Raw genomic sequence first — 18,575 nt, 5'->3', positions numbered from 1 at the left:
TATTCTTCCACAGGAAATTTTCTGGTGCTGATGAACGTCCCTTTCAACAAAACTTCCTGACAGATTAAAACTGTGTGCCAGACTACGACTTCAACATAACACCTTCATCTCTCGCAGACAAGTGTCCTAACAACTGAGTTCTTGGGCTGGAATCTCAAGCCAGTACACAGCTTAATATCCCAGGAAGCTTCATATCAGTGCACACTCCACTGCAGAACGAAAATTCATTGTGGAAAACAATCCCCAAGGCTGTGACTAAGCTGTGGCTCCACAATATCCTTTCTTCTAGGTTCCAGGAATGCTAGTCCTGCAAGTTTCACAGGAGAACTTTTGGAAGGTAGGAGATGAGGAACTGGGGAGGAAAGTTGTGGGAACTGGTTGTGAGTCATACTTGGCAACTCAGTTGGCAAAGCAGTTACGTGTGAAGGGCACGGGTCCTGGATTCAAGTCCCAGTCACAAAGGTGATGTACCTCATAACAATGGCATTGCTGAGTTAATGTAAACTGTCTCTGCCGGTAGTTGACTGGAATAGGTTTCCTCTTCCCATTTCCACATTACCAAATTGGACTTTACAACAGCTATTTGGAATGACATCTACCAGTACCTTCACTTCCACATAGAATTTGTCCTTTGTTGGGTGGGTCTTCTTCTGTGGGCACATGGTAGTTCACAAATGACATTTTACATCTCTTCATGCCTATTGTCGGCCAACAGCCTTGCCACAGTGGTACCACCAGTTCCCGTCAGATCACCGAAGTTAAGTACTGTTGGCGAGTGGGGCACACTCAGCCCTTGTGAGGCCAACTGAGGAGCTACTTGATTGAAAAGAAGCAGCACTTGTCACGATAACTGACAGTGGCCGGGAGAGTGGTGTGCTGACCACAAGCCTCTCTGTATCCACATCCGATGATGCCTATGGGCTGAGGATGACATGACAGCTGGTCGGTACCATTGGGCCTTCAAGGCCTATTTGGACAGGGTTTGTTTTTGTTTGTTCAGATCTATTGTTAATACCTCTATTCTAGGAGTGACTGACAGAAACTCAGGTACATTAGGAGTTAGAGCCTTGCTCACACAAATTCCCTTACCTAACTGGTGTCCTGGAAACACATACATCAGCAGTTAAAGTTTTACTCACATGTCATTCTATATCAACTGAACCACGACACACAATCCACTATTTTGGATTTTCAGGAAATTTGGTACACATAGTTTGTTTACATATACAGTGGCTGGTTTAAAATTTCAGGCCTCTATTTGAAGCAGTTCCAGAACTAGAACAACCTGATTTTCAGCCTAAAATACTAAAAAAATTCATCCGTGGCTGTCACAAATTCAATTAGTAGTTTTAAATCTATTTAACTTGTCCTAAAAATGAAGTAGGGAAGATTTGAATGTTTCTGCTCTTACGTAAAATTTTCTGCAAAATTCAAATACTATATCAGATTTGTTGTAATCACATTATGAAGGGTCATTTGAGCCTTGAAAACAGAAGCTTTACTTTCTTTTAAATGTCCACAACTTAAATTACAAATTACTGTGTATAGACTGTAGTTACAGTGTCTCAATATTATGACTAGTATCATTACAAAGACAAGAAAATTTCCTTTATAACAGACTTAAAAAGTCTTTGGAGATTGACAGCTAGGCCTGCCATAGAACTAAACAAGGTAAATTAAAAAATATCACTGCATCACAAAACTTTTCAAATTTCCCTCCCCTACCAGGTGTCACTACTGACTACGTGTTTTTCAAAATGGCTGCCATGAGAAGTAGCACTGTGATTTAAGTAATGTTTGCAATCACCATAAAACTGAGTACCTGGATCAATACGAAAGTTATGCTCATATACATTGTTGTGATCCACTTAAAAGACACAAGAAAACAATAAGGAGTGATCTGCGAGTTGTTTCACTTGATCTTGCTAAGCAGTTCTGTAAGATATTACATGTTAGTCCACTATCATTCCAGGGCAGAAGTTGTGTTCAACATGCAGTACACATGTTTTAAGTGAAATTTCAGGAGCAGGTCAAAAGAAAGCTAAACAAAAACAGCAGTCAGGAAAATAAAAGTGAAGTGAAGACTATGTCCAATGAAGACTGGGCAGACTGAGAAGCAGCAGAAGATAGAAAAGATCTGGATAAATTTAGTACAAGTTTAATAAGTATAGGTGGTTCACCAGTAAAAATGCATTCTACAGCTTCACACCAAAAAGTTAGTTATAGGAAAATTAAAATAAAGGCAAATAGGCAAAGTCTATGAAAGAAAGTGACTTGTGTGCTTCATGTTCAAGAAGAAGAATTATGCAAAGACAGTAGTTCCGAGGCTGAAAGTATAGCAACTAAACATGATGAAAAACAAAAGCTTAATGATTTATATAAATTGATTAAATTAACTAAAGAAAAATTACCAACTGTCAGCAGGCGGGAACAGATTCATATTCTTACTTTTGCTCCTCCATTATGGACAAGAGAAAAAATTAGAGAACTTTTGGTGTACCACAAAGAATGGTACATAAAGCTGGGGATATTCATAATACAGATAAAATTTGTTCACTGATGGGCCCAAAGCAAGGCAGAAAATTACACGATGAAACTTTATTACTTGTAAGGATTTTTTATGAAGATGATGACACTGCACGAAGAATTTGACAAAGCAACGGAAGACTTAAGTTGAAACAAGGATCTGGCAGTAGACAACATTCCATTAGAGCTACTGATAGCCTTGGGACAGCCATGACAGAACTCTACCATCTGGTGAGCAAGATATATGAGACAGGAGTAATATCCTCAGACTTCAAGAAGAATATAATAATCCCAATTACAAAGAAAGCAGGTGCTGACAGGTGTGAAAATTATTGAACTATCATCAGTTTAACAAGTCATGGCTGTAAAATACTACCAGAAATCCTTTACAGAAAAACTCCTAGAAGCCAAACCCGGGGAAGATCAGTATGGATTCTGGAGAAATGTAGGAACACGCGAGGCAATATTGATCCTATGACTTCTCATATAAGATAGGTCAAGGAAAGGCAAACCTACCTGTATAGCACTTACAGACTTAGAGAAAGCTTTTGGCAATGCTAACCAAAATACTCTCTTTCAAATTCTAAGGGTCGCAGGAGTAAAATACAGAAAGCGAAAGGCTATTTACAATTTGTACAGAAACCACATAGCAATTATAAGAGCCAAGGGCCACAAATGACAAGCAGTGGTTGAGAAGGGAGTGAGACAGGGTTGTAGCCTATCCCTGAGGTTATTTGATCTGTATGTTGGCTTGCAGTAAAAGAAACAAAAGAAAAATTTGGAGTAGGAATTAAAATCCAGGGAGAAGAAAAAAAACTTTGAGGTTGAATGAAGACATGGTAAATCAGTCAGAGACAGCAAAGGACTTGGAAGAGCAGTTAAACGGAATGGATAATGTCTTGAAGGGAGGATGTGAGATCAAACAAAAGTAAAATGAGGATAATATAATGTAGTCAAATTAAATCCCATGATGCTGAGGGAATTAGATTAGAAAATGAGTCACTTAAAATAGTATAAGAGTTTTGCTATTTGGGAAGCAAAGTAACAGATGAGGGTTGAAGTACAGAGGATATAAAATGTGGACTGGCAATGGCAAATAAAGCATTTCTGGAGAAGAGAAATTTGTTAACGTCAAGTATAGGATTAAGTGTCAGGAAGTCCTTTCTGAAAGTATTTGTATGAAGTATAGCCATGTATGGAAATGAAACATGGACAATAACTAGTTTAGACAAGAGGAGAATAGAAGCTTTTGAAATTTGCTGCTACAGAATAATGCTGAAGATTACATGGGTAGATCACATAACTAATGAGGACGTGCTGATCAGAACTGAGGAGAAGAGAAATTTGTGGTACAACCTGACTAAAAGAAGGAATCGGTTGGTAGGATACATTCTGAGGCATCAAGGGATCGCTAATTCATTATTGGGGGGAAGTGTGGGGGATAAGACTGTAAAGAGAGACCAAGGGATGAATACAGTAAGCAGATTCAGAGGGATGTAGGTAGCTGTAGTTGCTCAGAGATGAAGGGACTTGCAGAGGATAGAGTAGCATGGAGAGTTGCATCAAACCAGTCTTTGGACTGAAGACCACAACAACATCTTCTTAAATTTAGCCTACACAGAATTCAGTTGTTTTGATATTTTGTGAAAATATTTAATATGTCCATCTCTGAGGTACAAATATACTTATTTCTATGAGAGCAAATTTATTGAAATTAAATTCTAAAATGCTGCTCAACAGCAACAATATGGCTAATTTACCTGAGTTTTACAGCATCTGTAAATACTTCTAGTCACTGTATCATACACTGGAAAGGTTACATAAAATATTCAATGGATATTTTTTACACTTCAGATCACTGCAGAGTTCTTTTATAAAAATAGCATTGTGATGAAGATAGGAGGTGAGTCTGGATAATGTGATAATAATTGCAATTATGCACAATCTTTTTTAAAATATTCTTGAAAGGAAATAAAAGGACTGAATTGTGGTCACAGTTCAACGCTTCAATATCATCTATATTTTGTATATGATGTCACCATGAGAAACATAAAAACATTAATTTTCAACTAAACAAAGTTTTTAGCATTCCCTGCTTTAGATTAGTTCCCATTATTCAGGACAAGTAGAGAGTAAGATCTCAACGCCATTATTTATTCAGCAATAATGCAGTTTCTATTTAGAACTTACAATGTGCAAGGTTATTTACTTATTTTTCATGTAGGAATTTATTTACCAATTTCAGGTTATCTTCTAATAGTTAAAATTCAAATTTGAATGTGCATGGATTTTTGTTGCTGCATTTCATCTTATCATTAGTGGAACATATTAATTTTTTTAACTGAAATAGTATGGACAACATAACTTTAATCTAATTACAAGACTAAATTAAATAATATAAACAGTGCTGGAAGACTTACCTAGTATAGACAAAATCACAACTACAAAATCAAAGAGATTCCATGGTTCTTTGAAGTAGTGATATCGAAGGGCAAATATTTTCATAAGGCATTCTGAACTAAAAATGACTATGAAGATCATATTGAGGTAGTCTAAAACTTGACTGAAGGTTTCTGTTTGCTGATAGTGATCTAGCGTCATCGTCAGCATATTTAAGCCAATGAACAACATGATTATCATGTCGAACTTTTTATTGGTCACAATTTCAAATACAATTGCTTGGGGCTTCCACTGTAATAAAAACATAAGAAAATTACTTGGATTTTGTAGTATATAGTTGTAAACCAGGATATACAGATTGCTGGGAATAACACTGTCATTAGATTAACACACACAATGATCTACATCATGACTTGAAAAATATTGTGTATCAAATTGAAAAATATAGTTCACACATATATCTAGTCTTTAACAATATTAATATTAAAATTATAAGACAGAGTAACAGTCAATACTTACCTACAAGAGGCAAATTATCAGTATGGCCAATAAGGACATTCAAAAATACATGACACTATCCTACCTTTTGCACATAATATTTCCTTCTTGGGGCAGAGGGTGGGATTGGTTGGGGAAGGTTAAAAAGGAAGGGCAGGCCACTCAGGTCCCTGGATAAGAGGGACCCACCGATTGTGGGGATGAGGGTGGTATCCCCACTCTCCTTGCTGAGAAAGAAATTATTATCATCACCATGTTATCTTGCATTAGGAATGTGGGTGCACTCAATGACTGTGATATGTCTTTCAAATCATAGAACACAGCAATCAGTCATCCTTTTCTTTCAGGTTTTATTAGGCAAATCTAGATTTTTTTGGCTAGTACCTAGCCATTATCAATGCACTATTTCCTGGTATCAATGCAGGCCCTAGTACATCAGTCCCCTGTTGTTCAAGCTTCTGTCACAGTTGGGAGTCTTGAATGAAATGTGACAGAAGCCCAAACAACAGGGGACTGACATACCAGGACATGCATTGATACCATGAAATATAGATTTGCCTAATAAAACCTGAAAGAAAAGGACAACTGATTGCTGTACTCCATCATTTGAAAGAAATTATTAGTTACAAAAGCTAGGACAGTGTTGTGTATTTTTATATATACCTATGGGCAGTGCTGATAATAACCTGCCTCCTGTAGCTAAGTATTGGCCAACAATTTTCTCTCATAAATTTATAGTCTTTTGAAGTGATATTTGCTGGTAGTACTAAGATTAATGTTCACTTAAATATCTGGGGTATTAAAAGTGATAAGAAATAGACTTTCAGTTAGACAAAGGATGGCTAAAACATTTACCTATCAGTAAAATTATCATAATAATGACTGTAAATGAGATTCTGGGTACTGAAAGTCTTTACTTCAGAAAAGGGTTAATTTAACAGTTTCCACCTTCGTTGGGAACCTCAAATATCCCACGTGGCTTAGATTTTCTTGTAGAACTTCTTTACTGCTTCCAGCACATTTCAGTTTATTAGTATCTGCAAAGAACACCATCACATTTCCCAAGCCCTCAAATACATAACATTGCTATTTTTCAGTTCAGAATCTGAGATCATATGTGGAGATAAGATCATATTTATGACAAATGTGTTACTGGCTGTACGGGTAGCATATAATAAGCTGGAATTATGCTGGAATTTAGCAGAATGAATATAGGCAGAATGTCAAAATTCACTACATTTACAAAAGAAAAAAAACCGATTTTCACCTAATGAATTACTATACTGCTCCTTTTGTCCAATGTTTTGCAAGCACACGCTAGTGCTACCAAAACAATGACTTTTTGTAGAGTTACATGATAGCTTAAGCTATTCAGCTTCAAACTTTGGTTTGCCCACAGATGTGTTTCCTCAACTCTCATAAGTATTAAGGCTAGTGATAGTGGATGACACTCTCTCTTAAAGCATAATGACCATAAATTCTATTATGTAATTTCTCTGATGTTCACTCGATCACCAAAGGAAACAATAAAAACTCTGGACATATATATATAGTTATAATAGAAGGAAACATTCCACGTAGGCCCAAACTCTTTGTCTTTAAATATGTCTGCTTGTGTCTGTATATGTGTGGATGGATATGTGTGTGTGTGCGAGTGTATACCCGTCCTTTTTTCCCCCTAAGGTAAGTCTTTCCGCTCCCGGGATTGGAATGACTACTTACCCTCTCCCTTAAAACCCACATCCTTTCGTCTTTCCCTCTCCTTCCCTCTTTCCTGATGAGGCAACAATTTGTTGCGAAAGCTTGAATTTTGTATGTATGTTTGTGTTTGTTTGTGTGTCTGTCGACCTGCCAGCACTTTCATTTGGTAAGTCACTACATCTTTGTTTATGGTAATAATAGAGGGAAACATTCCACGTAGGAAAAATATATCTAAAAACAAAGATGATGTGACTTACCAAATGAAAGTGCTGGCAGGTCGACAGACACACAAACAAACGCAAACATACACACACAATTCAAGCTTTCGCAACAAACTGTTGCCTCATCAGGAAAGAGGGAAGGAGAGGGAAAGACGAAAGGAAGTGGGTTTTAAGGGAGAGAGTAAGGAGTCATTCCAATCCCGGGAGCGGAAAGACTTACCTTAGGGGGAAAAAAGGACAGGTATACACTCGCACGCACACACATATCTCCATCCACACATATACCGACACAAGCAGACATATTTAAAGACAAAGAGTTTGGGCAGAGATGTCAGTCAAGGCGGAAGTGCTGAGGCAAAGATGATGTTGAATGACACGTGAGGTATGAGTGGAGGCAACTTGAAATTAGCGGAGATTGAGGCCTGGTGGGTAACGGGAAGAGAGGATATATTGAAGCGCAAGATCCCATCTCCGGAGTTCGGATAGGTTGGTGTTGGTGGGAAGTATCCAGATAACCCGGATGGTGTAACACTGTGCCAAGATGTGCTGGCCGTGCACCAAGGCATGTTTAGTCACAGGGTGATCCTCATTACCAACAAACACTGTCTGCCTGTGTCCATTCATGCGAATGGACAGTTTGTTGCTGGTCATTCCCACATAGAATGCGTCACAGTGTAGGCAGGTCAGTTGGTAGATCACGTGGGCGCTTTCACATGTGGCTCTGCCTTTGATCGTGTACACCTTCTGGGTTACAGGACTGGAGTAGGTGGTGGTGGTGTGAGGGTGCATGGGACAGGTTTTACACCGGGGGCGGTTAAAAGGGTAGGAGCCAGAGGGTAGGGAAGGTGGTTTGGGGATTTCATAGGGAGGAACTAAGAGGTTACGAAGGTTAGGTGGACGGCGGAAAGACACTCTTGGTGGAGTGGGGAGGATTTCATGAAGGATGGATCTCATTTCAGGGCAGGATTTGAGGAAGTCGTATCCCTGCTGGAGAGCCACATTCAGAATCTGATCCAGTCCCGGAAAGTATCCTGTCACAAGTGGGGCACTTTTGTGGCTCTTCTGTGGGAGGTTCTGGGTTTGAGAGGATGAGGAAGTGGCTCTGGTTATTTGCTTCTGTACCAGGTCGCGAGGGTAGTTGCGGGATGCGAAAGCTGTTGTCAGGTTGTTGGTGTAATGCTTCAGGGATTCCGGACTGGAGCAGATTCGTTTGCACAAAGACCTAGGCTGTAGGGAAGGGACCGTTTGATGTGGAATGAGTGGCAGCTGTCGTAATGGAGGTACTGTTGCTTGTTGGTGGGTTTGATGTGGACGGACGTGTGAAGCTGGCCATTGGACAGGTGGAGGCCAACATCAAGGAAAGTGGCATGAGATTTGGAGTAGGACCAGGTGAATCTGATGGAACCAAAGGAGTTGAGGTTGGAGAGGAAATTCTGGAGTTCTTCTTCACTGTGAGTCCAGATCATGAAGATGTCATCAATAAATCTGTACCAAACTTTGGGTTGGCAGGCCTGGGTAACCAAGAAGGCTTCCTCTAAGCGACCCATGAATAGGTTGGCGTACGAAGGGGCCATCCTGGTACCCATGGCTGTTCCCTTTAATTGTTGGTATGTCTGGCCTTCAAAAGTAAAGAAGTTGTGGGTCAGGATGAAGCTGGCTAAGGTAATGAGGAAAGAGGTTTTAGGTACGGTGGCAGGTGATTGGCGTGAAAGGAAGTGCTCCATCGCAGCGAGGCCCTGGACGTGCGGGATATTTGTGCATAAGGAAGTGGCATCAATGGTTACAAGGATGGTTTCTGGGGGTAACGGATAGGGTAAGGATTCCAGGCGTTCGAGAAAGTGGTTGGTGTCTTTGATGAAGGATGGGAGACTGCATGTAATGGGTTGAAGGTGTTGATCTACGTAGGCAGAGATACGTTCTGTGGGGGCTTGGTAACCAGCTACAATGGGACGGCCGGGATGATTGGGTTTGTGAATTTTAGGAAGAAGGTAGAAGGTAGGGGTGCGGGGTGTCGGTGGGGTCAGGAGGTTGATGGAGTCAGGTGAAAGGTTTTGTAGGGGGCCTAAGGTTCTGAGGATTCCTTGAAGCTCTGCCTGGACATCAGGAATGGGATTACTTTGGCAAACTTTGTATGTGGTGTTGTCTGAAAGCTGACGCAGTCCCTCAGCCACATACTCCCGACGATCAAGTACCACGGTCGTGGAACACTTGTCCGCCGGAAGAATGACGATGGACCGGTCAGCCTTCAGATCACGGATAGCCTGGGCTTCAGCAGTGGTGATGTTGGGAGTAGGATTAAGGTTTTTTAAGAAGGATTGAGGGCAAGGCTGGAAGTCAGAAATTCCTGGAAGGTTTGGAGAGAGTGATTTTGAGGAAGAGGAGGTGGGTCCCGCTGGGACGGAGGACGGAACTGTTCCAGGCAGGGTTCAATTTGGATAGTGTCTTGGGGAGTTGGATCATTAGGGGTAGGATTAGGATCATTTTTCTTCGTGGCAAAGTGATACTTCCAGCAGAGAGTACGAGTGTAGGACAGTAAATCTTTGACGAGGGCTGTTTGGTTGAATCTGGGAGTGGGGCTGAAGGTGAGGCCTTTGGATAGGACAGAGGTTTCGGATTGGGAGAGAGGTTTGGAGGAAAAATTAACTACTGAATTAGGGTGTTGTGGTGCCAGATTGTGTTGATTGGAATTTTGAGGTTTTGGAGGGAGTGGAGCTGGAAGTGGGAGACTGAGTAGATGGGAGAGACTGGGTTTAAAGGGCTGTTTGGTTGAATCTGGGAGTGGGGCTGAAGGTGAGGCCTTTGGATAGGACAGAGGTTTCGGATTGGGAGAGAGGTTTGGAGGAAAGTTTAACTACTGAATTAGGGTGTTGTGGTGCCAGATTGTGTTGATTGGAATTTTGAGCAGACATATTCAAAGGCAAAGAGTTTGGGCAGAGATGTCAGTTGAGGTGGAAGTGCTGAGGCAAAGATGTTGTTGAATGACAGGTGAGGTATGAGTGGCGGCAACTTGAAATTAGCGGAGATTGAGGCCTGGTGGATAACGGGAAGAGAGGATATATTGAAGAGCAAGTTCCCATCTCCGGAGTTCGGATAGGTTGGTGTTAGTGGGATGTATCCAGATAACCCAGACGGTGTAACACTGTGTCAAGATGTGCTGACTATGCACCAAGGCATGTTTAGCCACAGGGTGATCCTCATTACCAACAAACACTGTCTGCCTGTGTCCATTCATGCGAATGGACAGTTTGTTGCTGGTCATTCCCACATAGAAAGCTTCACAGTGTAGGCAGGTTAGTTGGTAAATCAGAACTCATCTACTACTTTAAGTGACTCATTTCCTAATCTAATTCTCTCAGCATCACTTGATTTAATTTGACCACATACCATTATTCTCGATTTGCTTTTGTTGATGTTCATCTTACATCCTCCTTTCAAGACACTGTCCATTCCATTCAACTGATCTTCCAGGTCCTTTGCTGTCTCTCCCAGAATTAAAATGTCATAAGCAAACCCCAAAGTTTTTATTTCTTCTCCATGAATTTTAATTCATACTCCAAATATTTCTTTTGTTTCCTTTACTGAATGCTCAATATACAGATTGAATAACATCGGAGGTAGGCTACAACCGTGTCTCACTCCCTTCCCAACCACTGCTTCCCTTTCATGCTCCTTGACTCTTATAACTGCTGTCTGGCACCTGTACAAAGTGTAAATAGCCTTTTGCTCCCTGTACTTGATCTCTACCACCTCCAGAATTTGAAAGAAAGTATTCCAGTCAACATTGTCAAAAACTTTTTCTAAGTCTCTAAATGCTAGAAACGTCGGTTTGCTTTTTATTAATGTATCTTGTAAGATAAGTCGTAGGGTCAGTATTGCCTCGTGTGTTCCAACATTTGTATAGAATCCAAACTGATCTTCCCCAAGGTCGGATTCTACCAGTTTTTCCATTTGTCTGCAAAAGAATTCATGTTAGTATATTGCAGCTGTGACTTATTAAAATGATAATTTGGTAATTTTCACATCTGTCAACAAATGCTTTCTTTGGAATTGGAATTATTACATTCTTCTTGAAGTCTGAGGGTATTTTGCCTATCACATACAACTTGCTCACCGGATGGTAGAGTTTTGTCATGGCTGGCTCTCCCAAGGCCGTCACTAATTCTAATGGAATGTTGTCTACTCCTGGGCCCTTGTTTCGACTTATGTCTTTCAATGCTCTATCAAATTCTTCATGCAATATCATATCTCCCATCTTATATTCATCTACATCCTATTCCATTTCTATAATATTGTCCTCAAGCACATCACCCCTGTATAGACCCTCGGTATACTCCTTCCACCTTTCTGCTTTCCCTTCTTTGCTTAGAATTGGGTTTCTATCTGAGTTCTTGATATTCATACAGGTGGTTCTCTTTTCTCCAAAGGTCTATTTAATTTTCCCATAGGCAGTCTCTATCTTACCCCTAGTGATATATGCCTCTACATCCTTATATTTGTCCTCTAGCGATCCCTGCTTAGCCATTTTGCACTTCCTGTCAATCTCATTTTTGAGACATTTGTATTCTTTTTGCCTTCATTTACCACATTTTTATATTTTCTCCTTTCATTATTTAAATTCAGCATCTCTTTTGTTTCCAAGGATTTCTACTAGCCCTCATCTTTTTACCTACTTGATTCAATGCTGCCTTTACTGTTTCATCTCTTAAAGCTACCCATTCTTCTTCTACTGTATTTCTTTCCCCCGTTCTTCTCAATTGTTCCCTAATGCTCTCTCTGAAACTCTCTACAACCTCTGGTTCTTTCAGTTTATCCAGGTCCCACCTCCTTAAATTCCCACCTTTTTGCAGTTTCTTCAGTTTTAATCTAGACTTCATAAACAATAAATTGTGGCCAGAGTCCACTACTACTCCGAGAAATGTCTTACAATTTAAAACCTGGTTCCTAAATCTCTGTCTTACCATTATAGAATTTATCTGAAACCTTCCAGTGTCTCCAGGCCTCTTCCACGTATACAGCCTTCTTTCGTGATTTTTAAACTAAGTGTTATGATTAAATTACGCTCTGTGCAAAATTCTACCAGGTGGCTTCCTCTTTCATTCCTTATTCCTATTCCATGTTCACCTACTACTTTTCCTTCTCTTCCTTTTCTTACTATCGAATTCCAGTCCCCCCTGACTATTAAATTTTTGTCTCCCTTCACTATCTGAATAATTTCTTTTATCTCATTATACATTTGTTCAATTTCTTCGTCATCTGCAGAGCTAGTTGGCATATAAACTTGTACTACTGTAGTAGGCATGGGCTTCATGTCTATCTTGGCCACTATAATATGCTCACTATGCTGTTTGTGGTAGCTTACCCGCACTACTATTTTTTTATTCATTATTTGACCTATCCCTGCATTACCCCTATTTGATTTTGTATTCATAACCCTGTATTCACCTGACCAGAAGTCTTGTTCCTTCTGGCACCGAACTTCAGTACTCCAACTATATTTAACTTTAACTTATCCATTTCCCTTTTTAAATTTTCTATCCTACATGCCCAATTAAGGGATCTGACATTCCCCACTTCGATCCGTTGAACGCCAGTTTTCTTTCTACTGATAACGATGTCCTCCTGAGTAGTCCCTACCTCGAGATGCAAATGGGGGACTCTTTTACCTCTGGAATGTTTTCCCCAAGAGGACACTGTTATCATCTGACCATTCAGTAAAGCTGCATGTCCTCGGGAAAAATTACTGTTGTAGTTTCCCCTTGCCTTCAGCTGTTCACAGTACCAGCACAGCAATGCTGTTTTGGTTAATATTACAAGGCCATATCAGTCAATCATCCAGACTGTTGCCCCTGCAACTACTGAAAAGGCTGCTGCCTTTCTTCAGGAACCACACGATTGTCTGGCCTCTCAACAGATACCCCTCCGTTGTAGTTGCAACTACAGTACGGCTATCTGTATTGCCAAGGCAAGCAAGCCTCCCCACCAATGGCAAGGTCCATGGTTCAGGGGGAGAGTAATACCTTATGATGCCTAAAACATTTTCCATGGCCTTCCTGTGTTCAAGTATGACTTTGCTTTCCTGTCTTTTGAGGAATTCGTATGACATCATTCCATTGCTTGATGTTTGACTTTCCAAGTTTCATATAAAATCCAAGTCTCATTTTCCTTAACAACGCAAATGAATAATGTGTCATAATCTTTTTGGTATTTGTTTCAGAAATGAAGAGCAGCTCCAATTTGATGGTCTCTATTCAATAATTTGGAAACACCCTCTTTCGTGGCTTAGCTGATCTTTGACCTCATCTTGTACAACTGAACTTGAAATTTCTGGTAGAGATGTACCATGTGAAGTAAAGTATCTGTATCTTGTGTTTATCACTTGAATATCTCCAAAATGAGTGATGACTAGCATTACAATGATCATCATGTAAATTCATTCTTCTTTCATTAAAAACGCTTCACCATTTTTTCATGGAAGACACAGTCATTACACTTTCCTCTGTGCACTGTTTCATTTGGCTGTAATTTTGTAAATGCTGAGTGTTTTCTGCATTCAAAAAGTGAATGACACCATAGATATCACACTTGGCTGAATTTTCTGCTGTGAATACTGAGGTTCATCTCCACATTTGCACCAGCTTAGATAACTGTAGCAAACAATGGAAACTCCAGGTTGGAATATCAACAATATTAGGAAAAGAAAAGATTGCTACTTGTAAAGATGACACATTGAGTTGCAGACAGGCACAATGAAAAGACTGTTACACATTTAGCTTTTGCCCACAGTGTTCTTCTGAAAAGAGAACAGACTCCTGTGGAGTTGATACAATAAACCTTAACTTCTCTGCATCTTTGCCAGACAATGGAAATTCCGTATTTAAAATCTTTAGAATAGTCGAGTCTACACTGAAGCCGAAGACAGGGAATGATATATGTTACGCAAAAAATGTTGCAGGCAAGTGGAATAATTTTTATAACACCTTCTTTGCCCATTCAGTCAAAGATGTTCAATTACTTTAAAAAATAAATATGCTCAAAACCATGTAAGGCTGCCTTCAGAAGTGAAACAAGTGAAGCAGAAAATGTTTATTACTTGGAAAATATATAAAGAGTTCCCAGAGACACCAGCTAAAGATAACTACCAAACATGCCAAAAAGCCTATTAACAAAGGTTGTATATGTACTGCTACACCAAGAAAATTATACAACAAAAAACAGTAAACTTAAGTAACATTAGGAAATCAGTATGGTATTGTGTAAATGAGAGACTTGACAGACATCTAAGCCAAATGAGGACTGATAGTGTAAGCATTTTAGACTCTTATAAGATCAGTAACCCTTTTAACACAACTTTTATTAATTCAAATAGCTTACATGTGAATTCTAGTGCTGATGATTATACAACTCCTTTCCAGATACAAAAACCACCATATATTTATAAAACATATACAACAGAAACAGACACAGTTAGAAACAAAACTGAGACTAAATTCTCTACTAAAAAGATGCAAACACCCACTCTTTCCTGTTCAGATTCACCTATTCAATGAAAGTTTGAATAAATGTGTGGTTTCAACTAAATTAGAATTTGCGCGATAATCAAACCACTGTATCAAAAACACAGTACAGACAAAGTCGAAAAGTACCGACCAATCTGTTTAATTCCAATCCTAAGAACAGTATTAAAACAAATTATACAACTGAGATAACTAAAATTTCTTGTAAAAAAAAAGTGTTACAAGAAACCCAACATGGTATTAGGAAAGGCTACTTTGCAACATCTACCATATGTGATCTGATGCATACATTAACAATATGTGACCTGGTGCATACATTACTTAGTAATTAGATTAAAAATAAAGGGTGGCATATTTGTTCTTAGATGTGTCACATGCATTTGACACAGCATCTCATGAGCTACTACTAAATGAACAAGAAATTTGTGGTATCAGAGGAACAGCAAAAAGTTTCTTACAGTACCTACACAACTCATCAGGTCACACAAGTCACACACAAAGTGGGTAACATTATTTAAAAAGTACAGCTATAGTAGTTTCGTATACCCTAAGGGTCAGTTCTGGAGCCTTTATTATTTCTATTATACAATGGCTATTCAGAAAGTAAGACCTGATCAGATGGAAAATGGAAACCACAGTGAAAATTCAATGAAGCTTTGTATAGATGTGTTGGGCACACAGTATGTCTACTATGCCCGCCAATTGTATCACATCACTATTTTCAGTTCTGAGAGCACAGTGATCATGTAAAGATGACTCGAAAATAGTGTCTCCTGCCAAGTCATGGTGCCTGCCATGAGATCTCACCTGGTTTTATGCAGCCCACATATTGTAACTGTCATGCATTTCCTTCTTCACTGCAGCATACTGCAGGGACAATGAAGATGATCCTGTAGCATTTTCGATGGGAATCTTTGATCGCCCTCTCTCCATATAGCTTAGAGGTGCACCCCCCCCCCCACCCCCCCTCCCACTGATTCTCGTCTTTGCTCACATGAACCCCTGGCTATGAAGATCAAATTTTGAAACAGACACTGAGGTGCAGACCAGTGCAGAGAATTGGTGGAAAACACAGGTGGCTGCCTTCTATGACGTGTGCATTGGAATGTTGGTACAATGCCACAACAAATGTCTAATTAGGTGCAGTGAATATTTTAAAGAAATAGCTGGAAGGTGTAGCTAACTGTTGCAAATAAAACATTTTTAATTTCCACAGTGGTTTCCAGTTCACGACCAATCAGACCTTGCCTTCTGAATAGCCCTTGTATGTTAATGATCTACCCACTGTGCATAATAGCAAAGTACTTCACTATGCAGATGACACAAGAGTTGTTAATGAGGACGCAACAGGAATGATCTGGCACAAAATTGTTCTGGTGTATTTCCTTGAATTGAAAAATTACTTAAAATATAATCACTTGCCCCAAAACATTAGTAAAACATATCTAATGGGCTTTCAACTATACCACAATCTTGATGGAGTCCAACTAATTTTGCGTCTGATGATGGCAGAGAAATAAAATTGGATGATAAAATTGCTTTTCTTGGAGTAATGTTAGGTAAGCATCTCTCTTGGGAGCATCACATTGATCTCTTATGCCATAAAAGGACATACTCACCATATAGAGGAGATATTGATTTGCAGACAGACACAGCAAGAAGACTGCCATACTTTTGGTAAAAAGGTGTTCTTTCAAAATAGAAAACACACACACACACACACACACACACACACACACACACCTCACAATCACTGTGTTTGGTCACTGTGGCTAGACTGCAGACAGCAACAGCACTAGTTGCAAAAGCAGTCTGGTGTGGGTGGTGGGGGTAAAGGAGGAGGCTGGGGTGGAGAGGGGGAGGGACTGCAAGGTAGGGGTGGGGGAAGGTGTAGTGCTGTTTGGGCTGCTGTGGCTGGCCAGAGACAGTGGTCACATGTATGTGTGTGAGTTGTGCCAGTGTGAACGTGTTTTCTGCTCCAGAAGAAGAGCCTTTGGCCAAAAGCTTAAATGAACGGCAATCTTTCCATGTGTGCCCATCTGTGACTCAACATCTCCTCTATGTGGTGAATATCATAATATTGTTGTTATTCCACCCTCAACTTTCCACTTTGTGAAAAATTAAGAAAACCAATTTATGCAATGATGACACTGTCACAAGTTCTGAATTTGAGCAAATAAGTATTAAACCCAATAGAGGGTATTGTTAGTTTTTTTTAACTCAATGACAGATATATTTTCAGAAATTTATACAAAAAAAAAATAAATAAAAAAAAAGAGCCTGTAAATGACCAGCACATAGTCATATAAATATTATTCTTTATTTTTTCTTGTTGTATAGTAGTGCTCTATGTATGTTCTTTTGACATGTTCCTAATAATATTTATCATGAAACTGATCTATGGAACCAGTAAATATGTAACTAACTTTTGCTGCAAAAAAAAATAAAAAAAAAAATAAAAATAAAAATAAAAAAAAAAATAAAAATAAAAAAAAAATAAAATAAAAATGAAGATTTAACAGAACGACAATCATGTTAGATCTGTGTTTCAAAACTCCTTAGATGTTGTAATAATCTCATTTAATTACATGAGAAAACATTAATTATGTCTAAAAAGTATCTGGTTGTGGTATTTTTTGACAGCAGGAATGTTACTTAATGAAGCGAAAATGTAGAATGGCTGGGCATATGTTGGAACATTAACTGTTACTGAAAACTACTGCTGAAGAGATGGCGGAAGGAAATAACCAAAAAAACAGGCCTGGATATGAGTATATAAGATATATCACTGATGATGGAAGATGTGACAGCCATGCTGAGGTGAAGAGGATGTCTGGCAAATGATGGGAATGGGGAACTTCATCAAATCAGCTTTGTAGATGGTGACTTGAGTCAATAATATTGTGATAGTGTGTCTCAAGAGCCTACAGTAAAACAGTAAGTGGAGGCTTTGGATGTGATCTTACAGTTGCAGTGAAAGTGCACAATTAGCTGGCAGAATGTAATAAAATAATTTCAGATATTAAAAGATCTTCAATAGTAGAAAAAAAGCCTGACATTCTGTTGTTATATCTTACCCTTGGACGTGGTATAGCCTTTAGGGGTTTCTTTGAGCCCATTTTCTTCATAGCATTATAGTACTTCTTCTGATCCTCAGTCATGAACAATTCCAAAGAGCCACCTGCGTAAAGGAGGAAAAGAACTATACTTATTTGCCGAAACATTGCTCACATTTTTAGCCCAAAAATTTTCCATTATTTTCATGGAAGATTTAAATCACAATTTTCTATTTGGAAAACGGATAAACTTTCTAACAACCTTTCAGGTCAATTACTAAGAAACAAGACATCCAAATTAAGCCTGTGTGACATGATTTGTATTAAGAGTTCAGAAATAATTAAAGAACCATCTTCTCCATACCACACCCATCTACACAAACTCACACTTAGACACAACCAGAAACAGGGAGAGGGAGGGAGGGAGGGAGGGAGGGAGGGGGAGGGAGGGAGGGAGAGGGAGAGGGAGAGAGAGAGAGAGAGAGAGAGAGAGAGAGAGAGATCAGAAGAGGGAAAAAATCTCAAGTTCAGTCACTAATGGCATAGATCACACTACAATCTTTAAACATGATTTTAATACACAAACAAAAAGCTTCAGGAAGGTTAAATAGAATATGAATTATTTTCACAATTTTTTCACTGTAGTGTTATGAAAATTT

The 18,575-nt window shown here is 39.2% G+C and overlaps 1 protein-coding gene across 1 annotated transcript in view; it reads right to left on the bottom strand.

Moving 5' to 3' along the window:
* LOC124709134 (sodium channel protein para) overlaps positions 1-18,575 on the bottom strand; it is an 878,324-nt gene that overhangs the window by 98,762 nt on the left and 760,987 nt on the right. Inside the window, exons 30-31 of the mRNA XM_047240797.1 lie at positions 17,938-18,045; positions 4,947-5,217 (exon numbers count right to left, since the gene is read on the bottom strand). Of these exons, the coding sequence (XP_047096753.1) occupies positions 4,947-5,217; positions 17,938-18,045 (379 nt within the window). The remainder of the gene's footprint in view (positions 1-4,946; positions 5,218-17,937; positions 18,046-18,575) is intronic.

The sequence above is a fragment of the Schistocerca piceifrons genome, chromosome 7, assembly GCF_021461385.2.
Source record: "Schistocerca piceifrons isolate TAMUIC-IGC-003096 chromosome 7, iqSchPice1.1, whole genome shotgun sequence".
NCBI lineage: Eukaryota > Metazoa > Arthropoda > Insecta > Orthoptera > Acrididae > Schistocerca > Schistocerca piceifrons.
Note: the sequence above shows the minus strand (reverse complement) of the source record. Positions and strands in the feature narration are given on the sequence as shown.